This window comes from Lichenostomus cassidix, chromosome 2 (assembly GCF_008360975.1).
Source record: "Lichenostomus cassidix isolate B80296 chromosome 2, HeHo_3.0, whole genome shotgun sequence".
Taxonomy (NCBI): domain Eukaryota; kingdom Metazoa; phylum Chordata; class Aves; order Passeriformes; family Meliphagidae; genus Lichenostomus; species Lichenostomus cassidix.
The window spans coordinates 42,558,198-42,575,396 of NC_139482.1; the positions used below are offsets into that span (position 1 = coordinate 42,558,198).

The window sequence follows — 17,199 nt, forward strand, 5'->3', positions numbered from 1 at the left end:
TGATCTAGTTACACTGTATCACCAAGGGTTTTTAGCCTAGGTAAAACCTGTTAATGTAATTCACAGGAAAGGATTTACTCTAGCATGTAGCAACAGTAACGTAACACTCTCAACAACCCACACATATTTTTACAATATAACATTTAAAAGAAGAGAAAAAGAAAAACAGACTTGGTGGAGTTACATTATGATGGTGAGCTCTTCTTGTAATGAGTTAGTTAAGGCGACTGGACTTAAGGGAGAAAAGCAGTACCTGTAATTATAGTCTTCATTGTTTATGTAATGGCCAATTCATCCTTATTAATTTCAGTGTGAATTGAATTCACTCAGAACAGTTTTTGTGTTGAACACTTGAGTAATCAAGTAGTGTTTTTAATAGTTTTGACATCAGTAGACTGTTACATCTTCAGAAAATGTTACACACAAAAATTTCCCTTAAATGACTTCCTTTAATGTAGTCAGAAAGTAATACAGCTGACACAGTAGCAAGTCATCTTCAGTTTTAACAGCTTTTAATTTCTGTTTGTGTGGCATTTGCTTCAGGGCAAAAATCAACATGAAAAGGGTTCCGGAATATTTCTAGTTTTTAGTATAATCCATTTTAGCAAATGCCCACATAAATCACAAATCCCTATAAATTTACAGTGTGTATAGCAACATAACAAAGACTGGAAGAAACACTAAAAAAAACCAGTGAAACAAACAAAAAAAAATTAAAAGGTAGTTTTTACAAATACAGGTACTCCATTTTCAAGCCAGCCTTTAAGGGTCAGTCATTTGTGAGAGTGGAAGAATTTCTTACCATCACATAATTCCACCAAGTTAACCTGTAGCTTAACATACTGTTTTCAAACAGAGTTCCACCGCTTCTGTGTACAACTCTATAGCTTCTTCTGCATTGCCTTTATCATCTTCATCAAAAGCCTGTGTAACTAGGAAGTGAGCACGCTCCAAGTCCAACTGTTGTTTTGACTTCAGAGGGTCTGTTTTCTGTGACTGAACTAAATGAGAAAGAAAGTATTTAGCTTTCTACAGCAGCAGACATGTGAAAACATCCTTAACATGGTACTGAAACACTAGCAGCTTTAGTCAGGTGGGTAATAACTGTTTTCTGTCCGGAAACAAAATCTTCCTAAACTTTGGTAAAAACATCTATGCAAGGACAAGAAAACAGCATCACACTTCCCTGAAGCAGAGGTTAGCTCTCAGGATATTTCAGATATGAAATAATGTAAGTAAAATCTCTTCCTTACTACACTGAGAACAAGGATGTTTAATTATGTAAAATACCACATCATTTGTGAAAACACATCACCTATGACAATATAAAAATCCCTTAGGTGTCTATCTCATTTAATATCTTTATTAATGACCTGAAGGAGAATACAGACTGCAGACCCCACCAAATCAATTCACTCAGGCACACAGCTGCTGCTCAAAGGGACACAGACAAGCTAAGCCAATGACAAGACAGGAACTTCAGGATATTCAACCAGGATAAATGCTATGTCCTGTGCCAGGGACAGACTCACACCTGGCAGGGTACAGCTCTGTGCACAAGAGCCTGAGGGACAGTGAGATGAGCCTGAGCCAGCAGGCCCCTGGCTGCAATGAAGGCTACCAGCACCCTGGGCTGTGTCTGCAGGAGCTCAGGCAGGAGATGGGGGAAGCAATTATTGGGTCCTACTGAGCACTCAGCAGACTCTGGAATATTGCATCTAATCTTGTGTCCCTAATGAAGTTGAGGGTGAAGGGCTTGGCCTTTTGAGAAGAAGCTGAGGGAGCATGGCTTGTCCAGCCAGGAGGAAAGATGGTTTAGGGGGAATTCAATAGCAACACAACATCAGTTGCGAGCTTGTCAAGGAAATGAACTCAGGCTCTTCATTGTAGTGTGAAGAAAGGAAATGAAAATCAGTTATGAATTAAAATGGGTGGACTACAACTAGATATATATTAAAAAATAATCACTAGAAATATAATTGTACCCTGGGGGCCCAGAGGCAGCAAGAAATTTCTATCCTTAGGTGTTTTTAGGACTTGTCTGAACCCAAGCAAGCTGGTCCAAACAGCAATGTCTACCCTGCCTTGAGCAGGCCACAGGTCTACAGGCTGGCTGAGGTCCCTTTTTGGCCAAGTGATTCTATGACTCTGAGAATTGCAGGTATGCAAAAATTTGAGAATTTGGTCTAAGCAGGAACAAGTGAAACTGATCAAACAAGGGAACTCTTATGAGAGCAAGAGCTCCTTTGCCCTCCCTAAGTTAGTGATTCTACATAAATACTAGAACTCACTTGTTTCAAGCCCATCATGCAGCTGAGGCTTAGATGCCAGTTTTGATTTGTTCCTGAACCATTTTAGTTGCATATTTAATTACTTTCTCACGTTTGCTCTGCAGATGTGGTTCCCCAGAATATTTAAAAGCAAAGAATACCCACACCAAAGTCCTTAGGATGTCAGCCTCTACTTAATTTATGATGTATCAGAATTCAAAGCACTGATGTGCTCATTGTATTTGTGGTTCCTCACAAAGGACAAGAAAATTAGAATAATAAAAACAGAGCAAACACCATTGATATGTATTTCACAGCAGCTAACAACTTTCCACTCAATTAATTTAAGCAGAGGTTTAATTAGAAAGCTCCTTACCCACCTGCTGAATGGAGAGCTTGAACTCTCTCCAAGTACTCATTTATTTTTTCTTGAATATTTTCCAAGTTGGACCCAGCCATCCCAGCATAAATCAAGGCTTGTGCAGCTTCCTACAGGGAGAAGAATTGGAGACAAAGTTAATGTTTGCTGCCTAGAAAATTACTTACCATAAACAGAGGGCTTACAGCAGCCATGGTTTACATGAAAGCAAGCCTTTATGTCTGCAAAAAGACTCAGTGGCTGCAGGGAAATTCTGCTCAAAAGAAAAACTTCCAAGTTATAAGCCAGATCATGTTTAATTTCTCACATCTGAGACAACGTATACTATTGTAAAAACATTCAGAATTTCTGTAAAGCCAGACCTTAAGCCTGTTGACATAGTAATGTATAAAATTAGAAGATTTTAAGTAAAACTTTTCAAGCATGCACTGAAATCAGTTGGTTTTAAAGCTGAAGATTTAAGGTTAGAAAAAAAAAAAAGAGTAGCTATTCAAGTTATTTCCATTTAATCTGATAATAAAGAAAGTAAACATAAAAGCTTTTCAAAATCAAACACTAAGAATTTTTGTTTAGAAAGTATTTTTAAAATTATTATTACTCACATAAAGCTATCAAATCTGGAAAGTCTACAAATATGAGGTTTCCAGCCTTCTCAAATTTATTTTTTTAAATGTTTGTATGTACACAAAATACTAGATGCAAGTCTCCTTCCAGGAGGGAGTGTAGGCCGCTGGCTCAGAAGCACAGTACATTACCCACATGAAGGCTTTTTCCATGCTGTACAAATTTATTAAGAAAAAAACGCCTTCAGTTGCATAAGCTGTCTATCCCTTCACTGAATTTATGAAAAACATGTCAGGTTTGGCAGGGTTACAATAAATAGCCACAGCTGACAGAGTCTCAGAACCATATGGAGAATCAACATTTGTCACCCCACAAAAACGAGGACAGAAACCCCTTTTTGTCATTATTGGCACAGGAAAACCCCGCATTTTAGTGGCAGTGCTCGCCTTCCCAGCAGCAGCAGAGGAGAGAAGGTGGTCATATAGCAGGCAGGCTGGGAATGAAGAAAGCAGAATAGTAACCAGAGAGCTGCCTTCACAGAGATGGTGCTCAGAGAGGCTGCCCTGCACAGGGCAAGCCCAGATCCACTGCCAGGTGTCCCTCGTGTGCTTTATGGCCATTAATTTTGTCAAGCTTAGCAGTTTGCTCCCATACCCATCTGCCTAGCTTGCCCAAGCTTAAAACTGATCCTGATACAGCCTGTATTTGTTATCAGGATAATTTTCACTGAGAAGCATCACAGAACCATCTACTGCACTCTCCCTGTCATCATCCATCTCCGTATTGCATCCCATAAAACATCCACAGCCACAGAAATGCAAACAAAATACCATTTATATGTAGCAATTAACTACCATTAAGGTCTGGCACACGACTGTTTTTTGCAGGGGGAAAAAAGTACAGCTACCTGCTCAAAAGATGGATGTATTTGTCTGTTACATATTGCAAGTACAGACTGACAAAACAGGTGCTGTATCACAAAGGCATGCTGCCTACATATGATACAAAGAACAAATGCAGTTTTCCAAACCAGTGCTGCAAAACCAAGGTATAGTTGATGTTTCTTCTGTGATTTCAAGCACAACTGTTTTGCCTGGTTTTAAGATGAAAATATAAAGAAAACAGTCTTTTATAGATCAAACCTGCAAAGGACTGTTGACTGAGTGCCAGTGGAGCTTGCATGCCAGCTGTTTCCAGTGACCAGGTGGATGTGCAATTCAGAGTTAGTATTTTTGATTTCTCCAATGTCTCTGCTGTTCTTTGCCATGAGTAGTGTACCACAGTCACACTGCTAACTACTGATCATCACTCTGCAAGCTGTCAACAGCTGGTCAACAGCCAAACTTAGCAACAGCCTTCAGCAGTTTTGCTGAAGTCATCGGGTGTCCAAATATGATCCTGACATTTCTGCAGAGCACCGTTAATTAGCAAGCTGCCCTAAGCTGGTTCACATGCAGCACTCCTCTAGGGATCTATCAAAGTTACACAGCAGCAGGAAACAAAGAGCACTTGCTAGCCATAGGAATTCCATTCACACAGGTCTGTTTTGTTTCTATGGGCAACAACTGCAGCATTTTCCATGTTTCATCCTTAAGGTCAAGTTCCCACAGAAGCCAATTCAGTACCCAAGATTTCCATGTGCTTAGTAATTGCACCAGTGGGCTCTGAACTGCTTAGAGCAGTTGATAAGAAAGCTGGTGACAGGCCAGAGCTTACTTGCATTGTGCAAAAAAAAAAAGAAATAAAAAGGCATAAAGTATCCCCCAAAAAATAAAGGAGATTTTATAACTATTTTGTTTAATCTAATATGGCAGTGATTCTTCAGGCAACATCCGGAAAGCCAAAGATATCTAGGTTACACTCTTGTCATGCGTAGCTTCGACTGCACCAAGACTGCCAGGGATGCATTTTATCACTTACCAAGAAGATCACCTGTATGGAGTACATGAAAAAAATTTTTCCATACACTGATCAAAAGCATACAAGAGTGACTATTTGCACAAAAACATGTTTTCATTCTGGATAGCACTGAATAATTTCTTCCAGACAGAGAAATATACTAAAGTAGTACTGCACACGGTTATCAGACCATGCACACACACTGCTACTGCTGAAGGCAGAGCTTATCAGTGTCATTATGGGTAACTATAACTTTTGCATGTGTATGGTTTACATACACAAATTTAGCCCATATGAAATTAACAACCAGGTTTAAAAAAAAAACAAGAAAATTCTTCTTCCTATTCTTTCACACTTACATGCATAGGCCACCATGATATTAACACTATGCTTTTTAAACACTTCACAGGTACCTTGTACTCATGAAATAAGAAACCAACTACAGATCCTTTAACAAGTTAATGAAAGAGAATGACTTTGTCAGGATAATGGAATTTGTGGAATGATTACTATGATAAGGATAAACAGAAGCTTCAAAGTGATGCCTTCTCGCAGGTAAGAAGTCAATGTAATATGGAACTTTAACGTAATTTTGCCATACATAAAAGAACAAAATGCGACAATTTACGCAGGCAAAAAATGCCTGCTGGTTGCACAAAAACTACTACATACCAGTAGTAAGCCTAGAGAAATCAAGCAAGACACTGAATCAACCTCATTATACCCTTAGCTATGTCAACCCGAAACTGTACTGAAACAATAAAATCTGGTCCTTAGTGGAAAAAATATTCTCATGAGGTTAAAAATAGTGGAAAAAATATTCTCATGAGGTTAAAAACCTGTCATTGATAGCTTGTGACCTGAAGCTGTCTTACTGCTGAGCATCTTGTATTTTACCACGGACTTCTCTATTTACTTGATGACTGTACAACAGAGCTGCTCCCAGCTGCATACCCAGGAGTGGCAGTATGCCCACTTGTGGTTCTCCAAAATGCCCAGCGCTTACATCTCCAGCATAAAACTGATCAGTCTTTCTGGCCTGCCATGGCTTGGGGGGAGGCCAGGAATGACAGTGTAGAACCAGTGGGGCAGAGATGTTTTTAGGTTTCGATGAATCTTCCCCGAAGCGCTGAAGGCGCTCTGTCTCCAGCAGCTGGAAGAAGCGCCCTTTCCCATTTTTCAAGCAGAGCACCTGCAGTACTACCCCTAAGCCTGTCGGTAAACATCAGCGCACGGGCAGCGCTCGCTCCCACCTAAAAACAGGACGCGGGGAAAAGGCATTTCGCAACCCGCCCTGAAGGACGCGGCTCCTTCAGAGACTGACAAACTTTCGACGAGCACCCACGGCCTTCCGCTCTCCTCTGGGCGGGCACCGCCTCGCCTTCCCCGGGCCGAGCAGCGCGGCTCCGGGGCACACCCGCCGCGGGAGGGCGGGGGCGGCCGCGCTGACCCGGAGCGTCTCTCTCCGCCGGCAGGGCCGTGCCGGGCCGCGGGGTGCCGAACACCCCTCTCCGGCCCTCCGGGGGCAAATGGGGGAGCGCGAACCCTCCGGCAGGTCTGGAGCGTAATGCGGCCCGCGGCGAGCGGAAGGGGACACCGACAGCCCGAGGGAACCGGCGCGCCCCCGCCGTACCTTGTAGTAGAACACCGCTTCCTGGTAGCGCCCGCTCTGGTCCCTCTGCACCGCCAGCTGCGCGAACTTCACGGCGTCCAGCTCCAGCGTGGTGGCGTCCATGGCTGGCGCCCTCCCGGTGCCAGCGACAGCTCCCGCCGAAGCCCACCCTGTCCCCGCCTCCGCCGGCAACCCCGCGCCCGCCCGGCCGCTTCCCCCGCCTCCCTGACCCCGCCGCGCCCGTCGGCCGCGCCCCCATGTCTGGCCACGCCCCCTGCCCGCCCCGCCGCGCGTCTGGCCACGCCCACCCCTGAGAGCGGCCGGCCCGCCTTGCTTGGCCACGCCCACCGCACGCTCACGCCCACGCGCCCTGACCGCTGCCGCCTCACTCGGGGCCGCACTGCGCGTGCTCGGGCGCGCGGGGCCGCGGGGGCGGGGAGGGGATGGCGCGCGCATGCCTGAGGCGCCTGAGGGGTGAGCGCGCGCAGGGTGGCGATTATAGAATCACAGAATGACAGAATCACGGAATTAATTAGGTTGGAAAAGACCTGTGAGATCATCGAATCCAACCCATGACCGAACACCACCGTGTCACCCAGACCGTGACACTAAATGCCACGCCCAGTGTTTCCTTAGTCACCTCCAGGGGCGGTGACTCCACCACTTCCCTAGGCAGCCCATTCCAAAGTCTCATCGTTCCTTCGAAATTCCTGCTGATGTCCAACCTGAACATCTCCTGGCACAGCTTAAGACTGCATTCTCTTGTGCTGTCACTGACAGACCCCCACCGGACTTCGACCTCCTTTCAGGGAGTTGCAGAGAGGGATAAGGTCTCCCCTGAGCCTTCTCTTTTTCAGGCTAAACACCCTCAGCTCCCTCAGCCGCTTCTCACAAGACTTGTGCTCCAGGCCCCTCACCAGCTCTACTGCCCTTCCCTGGGGTCACTCCAGCGCCTCAATGTCCTTCTTGAGCTGAGGGGCCCAGAACTGGACGCAGCACTCAAGGTGTGGCCTCATCAGTGCCAAATACAGGTGAAGAATCACTTCCCTGGATTCTCTTCCATCCATTCTCTGCCATGATTGTCAGTCACGGGTGAAGGGAGCAGGTGCAGCCCAGGGGTGCCTCTGCAGCGTTTTAAAACAGAATGGGTTGTTTCTTTTTTCATTTCTCACTTTTGATAGAGGTGGTCATGGTTAAGCCCCTTGAGGCTGGGTTTTCTAGCCTTTAAAGGAGAGTGTTTTCAGTGTGCACCTGTTTGCCATACAGGTGTAGGGTGGAAAGCAAACAAAAACCCGAGTGTATTGTACTGATCCTCGTTAAAACAAACAAAACAGTCAGGCTAGCAGTTTTGTAACCCAGATCGCTTTGCTAGGATGTTCAGGATTTTCCTTTTTTTGTCTACCATAAGAGGAAGTTAGGGGAAATCTGAGGGGTGGAATTCTTGAGGAGTGAGGTCCCTCCTCAAGAAGCCACATGACAAGGGGCAATGGGAACATGTTGCACTGAGAGATTTTATGTTGGCAAAAGAAAGGAAGTTTTTATAGAAGGATCAACTGTCCATTGGAACAGCCTCCCTGGAGACATTGTTGGAGGTTTTCAAGAGGGTATAGACAGGGTGCTAATCTCATCTATGGTCTTCCCACAGAAGGTTGGACAAGGTTCTTTCTAACCTGAGCAATTCTGTGATTCTATGGGATTTTATTTCTGCCTGAAAATACAGCTTGTTGCAAGGCATTGTTTTCATGAGCTATAAAAATACTGTCTGGCAAATTATTCTGCAGCTCTCCTTTATGAGTATGTCTTTTCAGTATGTCTCATACTCATGTTTTCTGATTATGGATTTAGTAAGGGGAGCGCATATATGCAGGAGTACTAGGTACTGAAATACTAAAATCTATTATTTTCCCTATAATTTTCTTAAGTACAGAGCTAAGTGTTCCCATTCCATCTTCTTCTCTTCCTTATTCCTTTTGAGCTTTACTGACTGCATTTATAGAAAATACAGTAATATTTTGTGCAAAAAGCAACTTGGTTTTTGTGATCTGCTATGTAGGGGGAAGTTCTTGTATTCTTCATGACTTTACTTTTTGACTCTGCTCCTTATAAGGATAGTTGTTTTGAGTTTTCTTTTTCTTTCAAATTATGTTTTCTGTTTTTTATCTGTGCACAGGAAAGATCCACATTACACTAAAATGTTTTTCTGAATAAAGCTGTATTTGTTCCTTATTTCCCTAATGATACCAGGAAAATGAAGAAGGAATTTCAGTCCAGGGCTGCTTCAGTTTGATGTTGAGACACAGTGGCATAACTTGTATAGCCTAAAATGAATTTGTGTACCATGGCTTCAGACTAAACCATTTATGGATCAAGTGCAACTCTGAAGTATTCAGAGTGACATGCATGATGAAAGGGAGACTGAACCGGGCAGAACTGCAGATAATGCTGTTCCTTACTTAAATCTACATGCCAAAACTGTTTATTCTGTAACATAAACTAAGATCTCTTCTAGCTAATCAGGATTCAAAAATGTCACTTAGAGGAATTATTTTTTCACTATTTAATAGTCACTGTGATTGACCCTCTTCAGATAATAAATGGCTCATGTGTTTATGTTTCTTACTAATCCTCTGTAAAATTCTACAAAAGGCTTTTAAATGTACAAAAAGTACAGTAAGTTAGTGAGGCCTTGACTGCAGCTAGGACTTCATACATATCAGATTTTGCCTTTTGATTGCAGTGGCGTTTTACTTTTGGAGCCAGATGTTAAAATTGGCCCATTTCCTTAATAGCCGAGGGAGAATTATTTCTTTCAATTGATGTTGATGTATCCCAGACATTTAAATCTTTGTATGGTTAACTCTTGTCTCCTAGGATGCTGTGCAGAAAATGACTTTCACTAAGATTGTTATATCCCTTTTTCCACTGTCACAAATCCCAATTCCATGTCCAGGTCCTCCTCTGCCTCAGTTTTTTCTTACCTTTGGTGGTATTTGCTCTGAGTATCCCTTACTTCCCACCTTGTACTTACCTTATGTGCCTTCCTTCCTAACCTCATCTAATGCTTGCTTTCTTTCCTTCCTGCCTGCCTTTTGCAGTCAATATTCTCTGAGAAGATCATAGCTCTATATGTTGCCTTAATATTATTCCCTCCAGCTTATGCCATTTTGCAGAGGCAGTATCAGAAGAAGAAATTCAGGTCTCTGTTTCTGTGTCATAGTTCTTTACTGCTAATGAGACAGAATCAGTTCATTCTGATTTGTCCTTCCTCTGAAGATGTTTTCATCCCTCTTTTCCTTTTGTCTCCCATAATACTGTAATTTGCTGTCTCCCAGCCCCCCTTCCTGCATTCTGATTTTTATCCTTTCTTCTCTGCCTCTTATTCTCCTTGTCTTTTCAAATATATGCCATAGGGCTAGACATTTGCACATTGGCCATACTTCTTACCTAAATTTTGCTAATTGCCATACCTGTTTATATTTGAGTACAGCCAAAGCTTGTTAATGCTTCATAATGTTTTTAATGCTTCCCCCCACCTCCCGACATTAAAAACTCCAGAGATATAAAACTGTGATATGATCTGGTCTGTGAATTCCTCCATAGTTGCTTTCACTCTATGGAGGCAGTACAGAGTCAGGAGTTAGTCTAGTCCTTTATTCCTCTGACTGGAGTGTAGTTGATGCTTGTTGAAAGAGTAAAAGAATAGGGCAAAGTCAAAATAATGTTTTGTCTCAGCTTCCCATAGCCTGTGGGTTGAACTCACATTATTGCCTCTGATGCTACTTGCTGGGCTTATTTTCAGTTAATTAGTCTAATTGTTGCTTTAGCACATTTTGATTTTGGCATTCAAAATATTTTGTGGGAATGTTTACATTTGTTGTATAACATTCCATAAAAAAAACAAAGCCCAAACCAATAAACTAACTTTCATGCAGTTTCTCAGTGTAATTTTTTACCCTTTCTCTCCTATTTATAAAAATTATGATCCTATCACTCACAGTTTTTATTTTGCCCATAAATTTGTGTTCTTTACTATCTCTTTTTACCATTATTTCTTTTGTCATACATTTAATTTCTTTTGAATCTCACAATGTTTCCTTTGACATGGAGTGACCAGAATGCTGTATAGTATTATAGTTGTCTTATTAATTTTGTATCCTTGTGCATTGTTTTCTTTTGTTTCACAATAATTCCTAACACTTTATTTGCAATTTTAACCACTGCTTACCACTGACTGAAGTTCTGAGTGCTCTCCAGAATGACTCAGCTTTTCTGAGAAAGGATAGATGGTTTAGCATCTGCCATTAGGCACCTAATATGGTGTTTTCTCCCCTGTGATTTAACAGCATTTAATTTCACAGGCTGTTTACTATGTACACAGGAGAGATGCTTACAGAACTTTCTCTAGTAGACTTTGACAAACCAGACTATTTGTATTACTGTCTGTGGAAAATTGTCAGGCTTGCTGTGGAGAATTGTTGAGGCTGGTTGAGCCAGCATGAGCTGAGATGGTTGCTTATCTTGCACCTGGCTAGAACAAGGCTTAACAACTCAATGTGTGGGGTGAAGCGAAGGCCTCGCAGCTCAATGTTCTCTCAGTAAAGCACAGAAGAACATTCACACCTCTGTACAGGAGTGTTGACCCTGGGATGTGAATCCCCCTTACCTGGGTGTAATAGGCCTTGTTAGAAATAAGAATCTGGTCCTTTGAGGAGATAATGATATGCGGTTTTAACGTGCTGATGGGAGTAGACTATCAAGCAGAGGTCAGACAGCCTTTCCTGCTGCTCTGACTTTTTGGGGGTGGAAGTTACTGAAGTGTCAAAGTTCTATTCTGCTTTTGGTTCATCTGTAAGTCCTATAGCTCAGCTTGACCAAAGGTAACCAAATCCCTAATTATCTTTCCTTTACATGTGAAAAAATACCCCCATCAACATGAAAATGAGAAAGGGGCTGCCCCCCCACCTATGATAGTAAGAACATTTGACAAATTATATTTGACTACAGTCCCATATCCATTTACCCAAAAATATAATATTAATATTTGGAATCCTCCATGTAGAGGATGACAATTTGACCCCAGTTCATGGACAAGTTGATGGGCTTGCTCCTCTCTCCTCCCCAAAACAGGTAAGCCTTTTTTGGTAAGATTTGTGATTCTGATTGTGTCAGAGCATACCCCAGTGAAACCAAGGTAATTAACAGTAAAGTTAAGCTTAGTGAAAAGCTGAATTTGTTACTTCAGCTTGTATTGTTAATTTATTTTAATTAATCGCTAGCTAGCCTTGACATATTTATCACTACTGCAGTAAGTGCATTTATTTCTGTTGTTTCAATAAACCAGTCATGAATCTGCAATTGTGAAAGTTCTTACTGAATGTGACTAGACTTACAGTGCCAAATGGCTTATAATCAGAAATTCAGCCTAGCTGCACCCAGCCCCTCTGATCTCTGAGGACTAGCTGAAATGCAAGGGAGAATATTTTCTTCCAAATTTCAAACTCTAATGCAACACTGGTATACCTCTTATTATTATTTCTGGCCATTTGTAGGTAACTTCTGAGTTTTTACATTAGGTGACCACTTTGTTCAGAAACAGGAGTTGGATATGCTGTGTTCAGGTTCCATAGGGGCCTTTCCCTTCACCATTTTAAGAACCAGTATCCCATATATTTTACAATGATTACTTTCCCTCTACTTGTTAAAGAAGAGCACTATGTGGGGAACTTTAAGTGGCCCTCTATTGAACTGCCTTCCCAATTTTTACTCTCATATGACATAAGAGACTATCCTTTCCCTATTGCTCTCCTTTTACAAGTTGCTTTCCAAACCTTGTACATGCCACAACATTAAATTTTCTTTGATTGAAGGCTTCTGAATATGAGCCCAGACCTCTGATTGCTGCTGATGGTACTTTTATGAAAATAAGACAGCAGGGAAAGCACAGCTGAAAATAAAGCCTTTAAGTTTGTATATGGTATTTTAATTTTTAATATGCTAGACATCCCTTCTATAGAAGCCCTTCATAGAGCTTTGGATTTATGAAACTATTTAAAGAAAAGAATCAATTATATTATACCACTAGGTGTCCATCTATGGTTAGATTGAAGCTAGAATTTTTTGTGTGGGTAAAGGAACAGAGATTGAAAAAACACATTTTTAGTTTGGCTCTGATTTAGCTACAAGTGTGGTTGAAGTTGCTTGAGTTAATTTTGGTTTTGCAGTTTTCTTTACTCAGTCACAGAGATTTAGATTTGGGGTTTGCAGTCAAACATCCAGTATGTAGACTGGTCAAAAATTTTGGGTCCCCTGCCCCCTAAGTAGTAGAGAAATAGCAGTCTGAAATATAAAATCATGTTACTATAGATTCTGTAGATTTTTTTTTAGTAAGTAACACAGTTTCAGCAGAGATTATTGCCGTCTTCTAAAATGTCTTAGTTAGTTTCCTGGAAAAATTAATGCGATTTTCTAAAAGCAAAGTGTTCCTCCTTACATTTTTAAAACACTGGTTCTCAGCTTTCTAGGCTGTAATTTGTGGCATCTGTTTAGAAACAAACAGTCATGGCGAAAGAGACTGTGATCCTTACTATAGAAAGGGGGAAGAAAAGAGAGAACTGTATCTTGATAACAATATATCAAAATGTTTAACATAGCCCTAGTTAATTTTCTCAATTTCAAGGACAGAAAAATTGTAAAATGGAAGCTCAAATGTATCTCTGTCATCTGCTGAAAAACATTTCTGTGAAGAAAACAGTATACTTTACACAATAGCAAATTTTTACCAGAAGCAACGCCTAAAGGGTTCGTATTGGCTGATTTTTTATTTTGTTTTTGAAGAAAAATTAAAATTCAGACTCTATGCATTGGACAAGAGGCTTATTTTTTTATACTGTTCTTTTGGTGCTATTTATTTTTTTCGGTTCTGATGAAGGCATTTTAATTAGCATGAATAATGTTATTTGCAAGAAACTTGAATTTAATCAAGCAAGTTCTTTACTGAAACAGTTTGTTATGCTGTCAAATTTGTACTCCCAGGTAATTAAAAATTTAAAACTCTGGACACATTCCTCATTGTGATGGGTTGGCTTCAACTGGCAGCCAAGCTCTCACACTTCTACCCCCACATCAGGACAGGGCTGAGGGAGGAACAGAGAAAACAGAAGAACAGGAGTGAGAAAACTCATGAGTCAAAATAAAGACAAGGAAATAATTCACCAGCTACTGTTGTTGACAAAACAGACTTCAGCTGGGGAATCAAAATTAATTTGTTGCCCATTAACATAAACATTTAGTGGTTTGGGCTCTGGGAAACAAATATAATGAACATGTAAACATTTCATGAAAACACTTTTCTTCCCCCTTTTCCAGGCTTAACTTCACTCCAGACACCTCTCCTCCCCTCTTGTTACTGGTGCAAGTTACATGTAGTGCTTTAAGAGAGGGTAATGTATGATGAAGGAGTTAGGGGTCACTGTGTAACAGCTTCTCTTTGCTTGTCCTTGTTTCTTTATTCTTCTGCTGCTCCTTATGTTTACTTGTTCACTGTGCTCTGTTGAGGGTCCTCTACTGATTGAAGTCCCGTCGGGAGTGTATCTGCTCCAGCCTGGGTTTCAGTCCCTTTGGGGTTGTACCTGCTGCAGCATGGAGTGCCTCCTACTCTGACTCTGTTGCTCTTTTGGTACCATACACTGGTCCTCTCAGTCTTAGCTTTTTCTGCCCTTTCTTAAAATGATTTTCAGAGGGGTGTGGGAAACCTTGGTTTGTGGGTTGGCTGGCTCAGCTTTAACCTGCAGTGGGTCTGTTGCTGGGTCAGATGCGTTTGAGACAGGGCAGCCCCATACCTCTTTTCACTGAGGCCACTTCTGTGACCCCACCACCACTATCAAAACCCTGTTCTTTACTCATACAGGGATCAGCTTGAAGGGAAATAGGAGATTATTACAAATAAGGAGAATTTTTCCCTCTCAGATTTCTTATCAGACAACTTGGTAAAACTAAGGCTGTCAGTTGGACTGGATTAGTTACTGGTTGATATTACTTACATACATAAGGCACAACTGAAAACCTGTTGGAGAGTAACAAGACCCATACAGAGGATACATGGATTTCAAGTTCCCTTTCTAGGGTTACCCTCTGCTGTATGCAGAAGGTGTAGTCTGGAGTGCATTTTGTGGGCTAAATTAAATCCACAGCTGCAGAAGGAAATAATCTCTGCTGCCTCAGCTGATATCACTGAATCTGACAGGAAAGACCCTTGTTGAAGATCCTTGTTGGTGATCAAAGGGACACAGGTCAGAAACCACTGACACCTCCTGTGTGTTGTCCTTCATGGACAGGTGGTATGTTCCTGTGGCTGCTGCTCTCATGAAGGTTTGGGTACTAAGAGTGTTGCCTTCTCCTGTTGGAAGGAGGTTCATGTAAGAATATATTTTTGCCATTTTGCCAGCAAAACTAAGGTTCTGAACTTGATGTGTATCAGCTGCACTGTGCCAAGTACTGTATGAAAGCAATACTAAATAGTGAGATCAATGAGAAGGTAAAACTGCTTTGTGCCTATTGTCTTTTAGGAGGTAATATATGTGGGGCCACTGTTCATTGAGTTTGCACTTAAGCTTCCCAAACAGTAATTTTGTTTGCATATCATGCTCTTGAGACTGTGTCTTTCAAGTGCATGATTGGTCTCTCTTGACTACCTTCTTTCCCCCTGCCAAATCTCACATTGTACTCAGGTTCTGATTGCTCTCTCTGATTTGTTATCAAGTTTAACACTTCTAATAAATATAGATACATCAAAATGGGTTAAATTTCAACTTTCATCTAAGTATGGAAATGGCCAGCTATGGGGATAGTTTGAAGAACATTTACATCAGTTGGACTTGGTTAAAAAGGTCTGCTCCGTGGACTGTGGGGAGGCTGATGTTTTTGGGAAATCCTTGGGATCACAGAAATGGTTTCTGTGGATTACAAGTAAGATGGTTTGATACAGGGCTGGGTGGCTTATCCCCCTGCCAATACTAATAATAAAGTTGGTCTGTAAGCATTCTGATTATTTTGCTTGATGTGCTTACACTAATTAAAAACTAAAATGTTGCTTTAATTAAAATAATATTTCTCCATTAAAGTGCATTCTTGTAGGATTAATTTTTATAATTGACTTCCAGGGCAAGCAAGATAATGGGTGCTTGAAGTACCTTTTCCTTCATGAACAAACTTCATTACAGTACTAATGACATCCTACTGAATTTTGGAGATAGCTTTGTGGTAAAAACATTTTCATGTCATTAAGCTATAAAATCTAGGTGAAAAGAACAAGTGTGTATGAAGGAATGGGGAAATGTGTATGAAGGAAAAACTGCTCAGAATAATTGTAATGTGAGAATGGAGTGCCATTGCTCCAAGGAGGTTTTGACCCAACTTGGTAATTGTCACTTTTCTGAGAAAGTTTTTCCTCATGAATTGACAGAGAAAGCTAATTTGATAGCATTTGGAGTAGATACCAAGTGTACATTTTCAGCTTGCCCCAGTCCTTCCCTGAGTGCATAAATATGCTTGTGCTCAGTCAAGCCTGTTTTTGCTACAGATTTTTTCCATTTTTAAGTCAAATGACATGATTTCATCAATCGTCAAATGACATGATTTGTTTGAGTTTGTATTTTTGAAGGACGCCAGACACATTATTGTAAGCAGTAAGTAGGCAGCAGGCAGATTCCATGATAAGTGCTAAAACAATACCATTTATATTGCATGGGAATGCAGCAGAAAAAAATAACAACCTTGAGGTCCTGAGGACACTAATGTGTATGTAAGGGTGGACCTCATTCAGTTATTGCATATCATAAACTTTTACTTTACCCTTGCAAATTTCACTAGGATTAAGTTGTTCATGTGCATAAGTGTTTGTACAGCTGGAGCAAGAGAAATTATAGGTACATTACATTTTAATCCCTTAACCTAACCATAACTCTTCAGCAATTAATAAAAAAAGCATGCCAAAAATATCTAGTAATTTTTTTTAAACAAAAAGCCAACTATTATTTTTTCATTCTGCAAGTAACCAGAGTCTCCATTTAGTCCTGTGGGACCATTATGCAGTATATAAATGTGTGATAAAATAACACTGAATAAAGTCTAGTATGTAGTAGGTTTTATAATCTTCGTTTTTACAGGATGTCTGCTCTGAACTACCAAAATGAAATGGGGGAGTCCAATCAGAAGGAATCAAGGACAGAAAACCATGACCTGGAAATGTCACTTCCAATCTGACTGTCATATCCTATAACCTTGCCACGTGCTTTGCATGTGACTGTCTCATTTTTATTATGTTTTTGCTTATACATTGAATGCTATAAAGTTAAAAGACAATAAGATATTTGTTTGGTTTTCAATGAAATCGTGTCTGCATCAGACAAGTGAACAGAATGATGATATGAAAATGTCTCTCAGAACTAAGACAATTCCTGTGCTTTGTTTATTTTTAA

General features: G+C 41.0%; 2 protein-coding genes across 3 annotated transcripts in view; one reads left to right on the forward strand and one right to left on the reverse strand.

Moving 5' to 3' along the window:
* The window catches only part of CAPN7 (calpain 7), a 33,435-nt gene extending 26,501 nt beyond the window's left edge, over positions 1–6,934 (reverse strand). The window contains exons 1-3 of one of the 2 annotated variants that reach the window (XM_085051241.1): positions 6,746–6,934; positions 2,651–2,759; positions 844–1,001 (exon numbers count right to left, since the gene is read on the reverse strand). In XM_085051241.1, the coding sequence (XP_084907367.1) occupies positions 844–1,001; positions 2,651–2,759; positions 6,746–6,847 (369 nt within the window). In that variant the 5' untranslated portion in view covers positions 6,848–6,934. Of the gene's footprint in view, positions 1–802; positions 1,002–2,650; positions 2,760–6,745 lie in introns of those variants that run through there. The other variant, XM_085051242.1, reaches the window with a different exon arrangement.
* Positions 6,935–7,203: 269 nt separating this feature from the next.
* Positions 7,204–17,199, forward strand: part of COL6A6 (collagen type VI alpha 6 chain) — a 64,445-nt gene continuing 54,449 nt past the window's right edge. The window contains exons 1-2 of the mRNA XM_085051244.1: positions 7,204–7,755; positions 15,883–15,982. The gene's annotated coding sequence lies outside the window, so the exon portion shown is untranslated. The remainder of the gene's footprint in view (positions 7,756–15,882; positions 15,983–17,199) is intronic.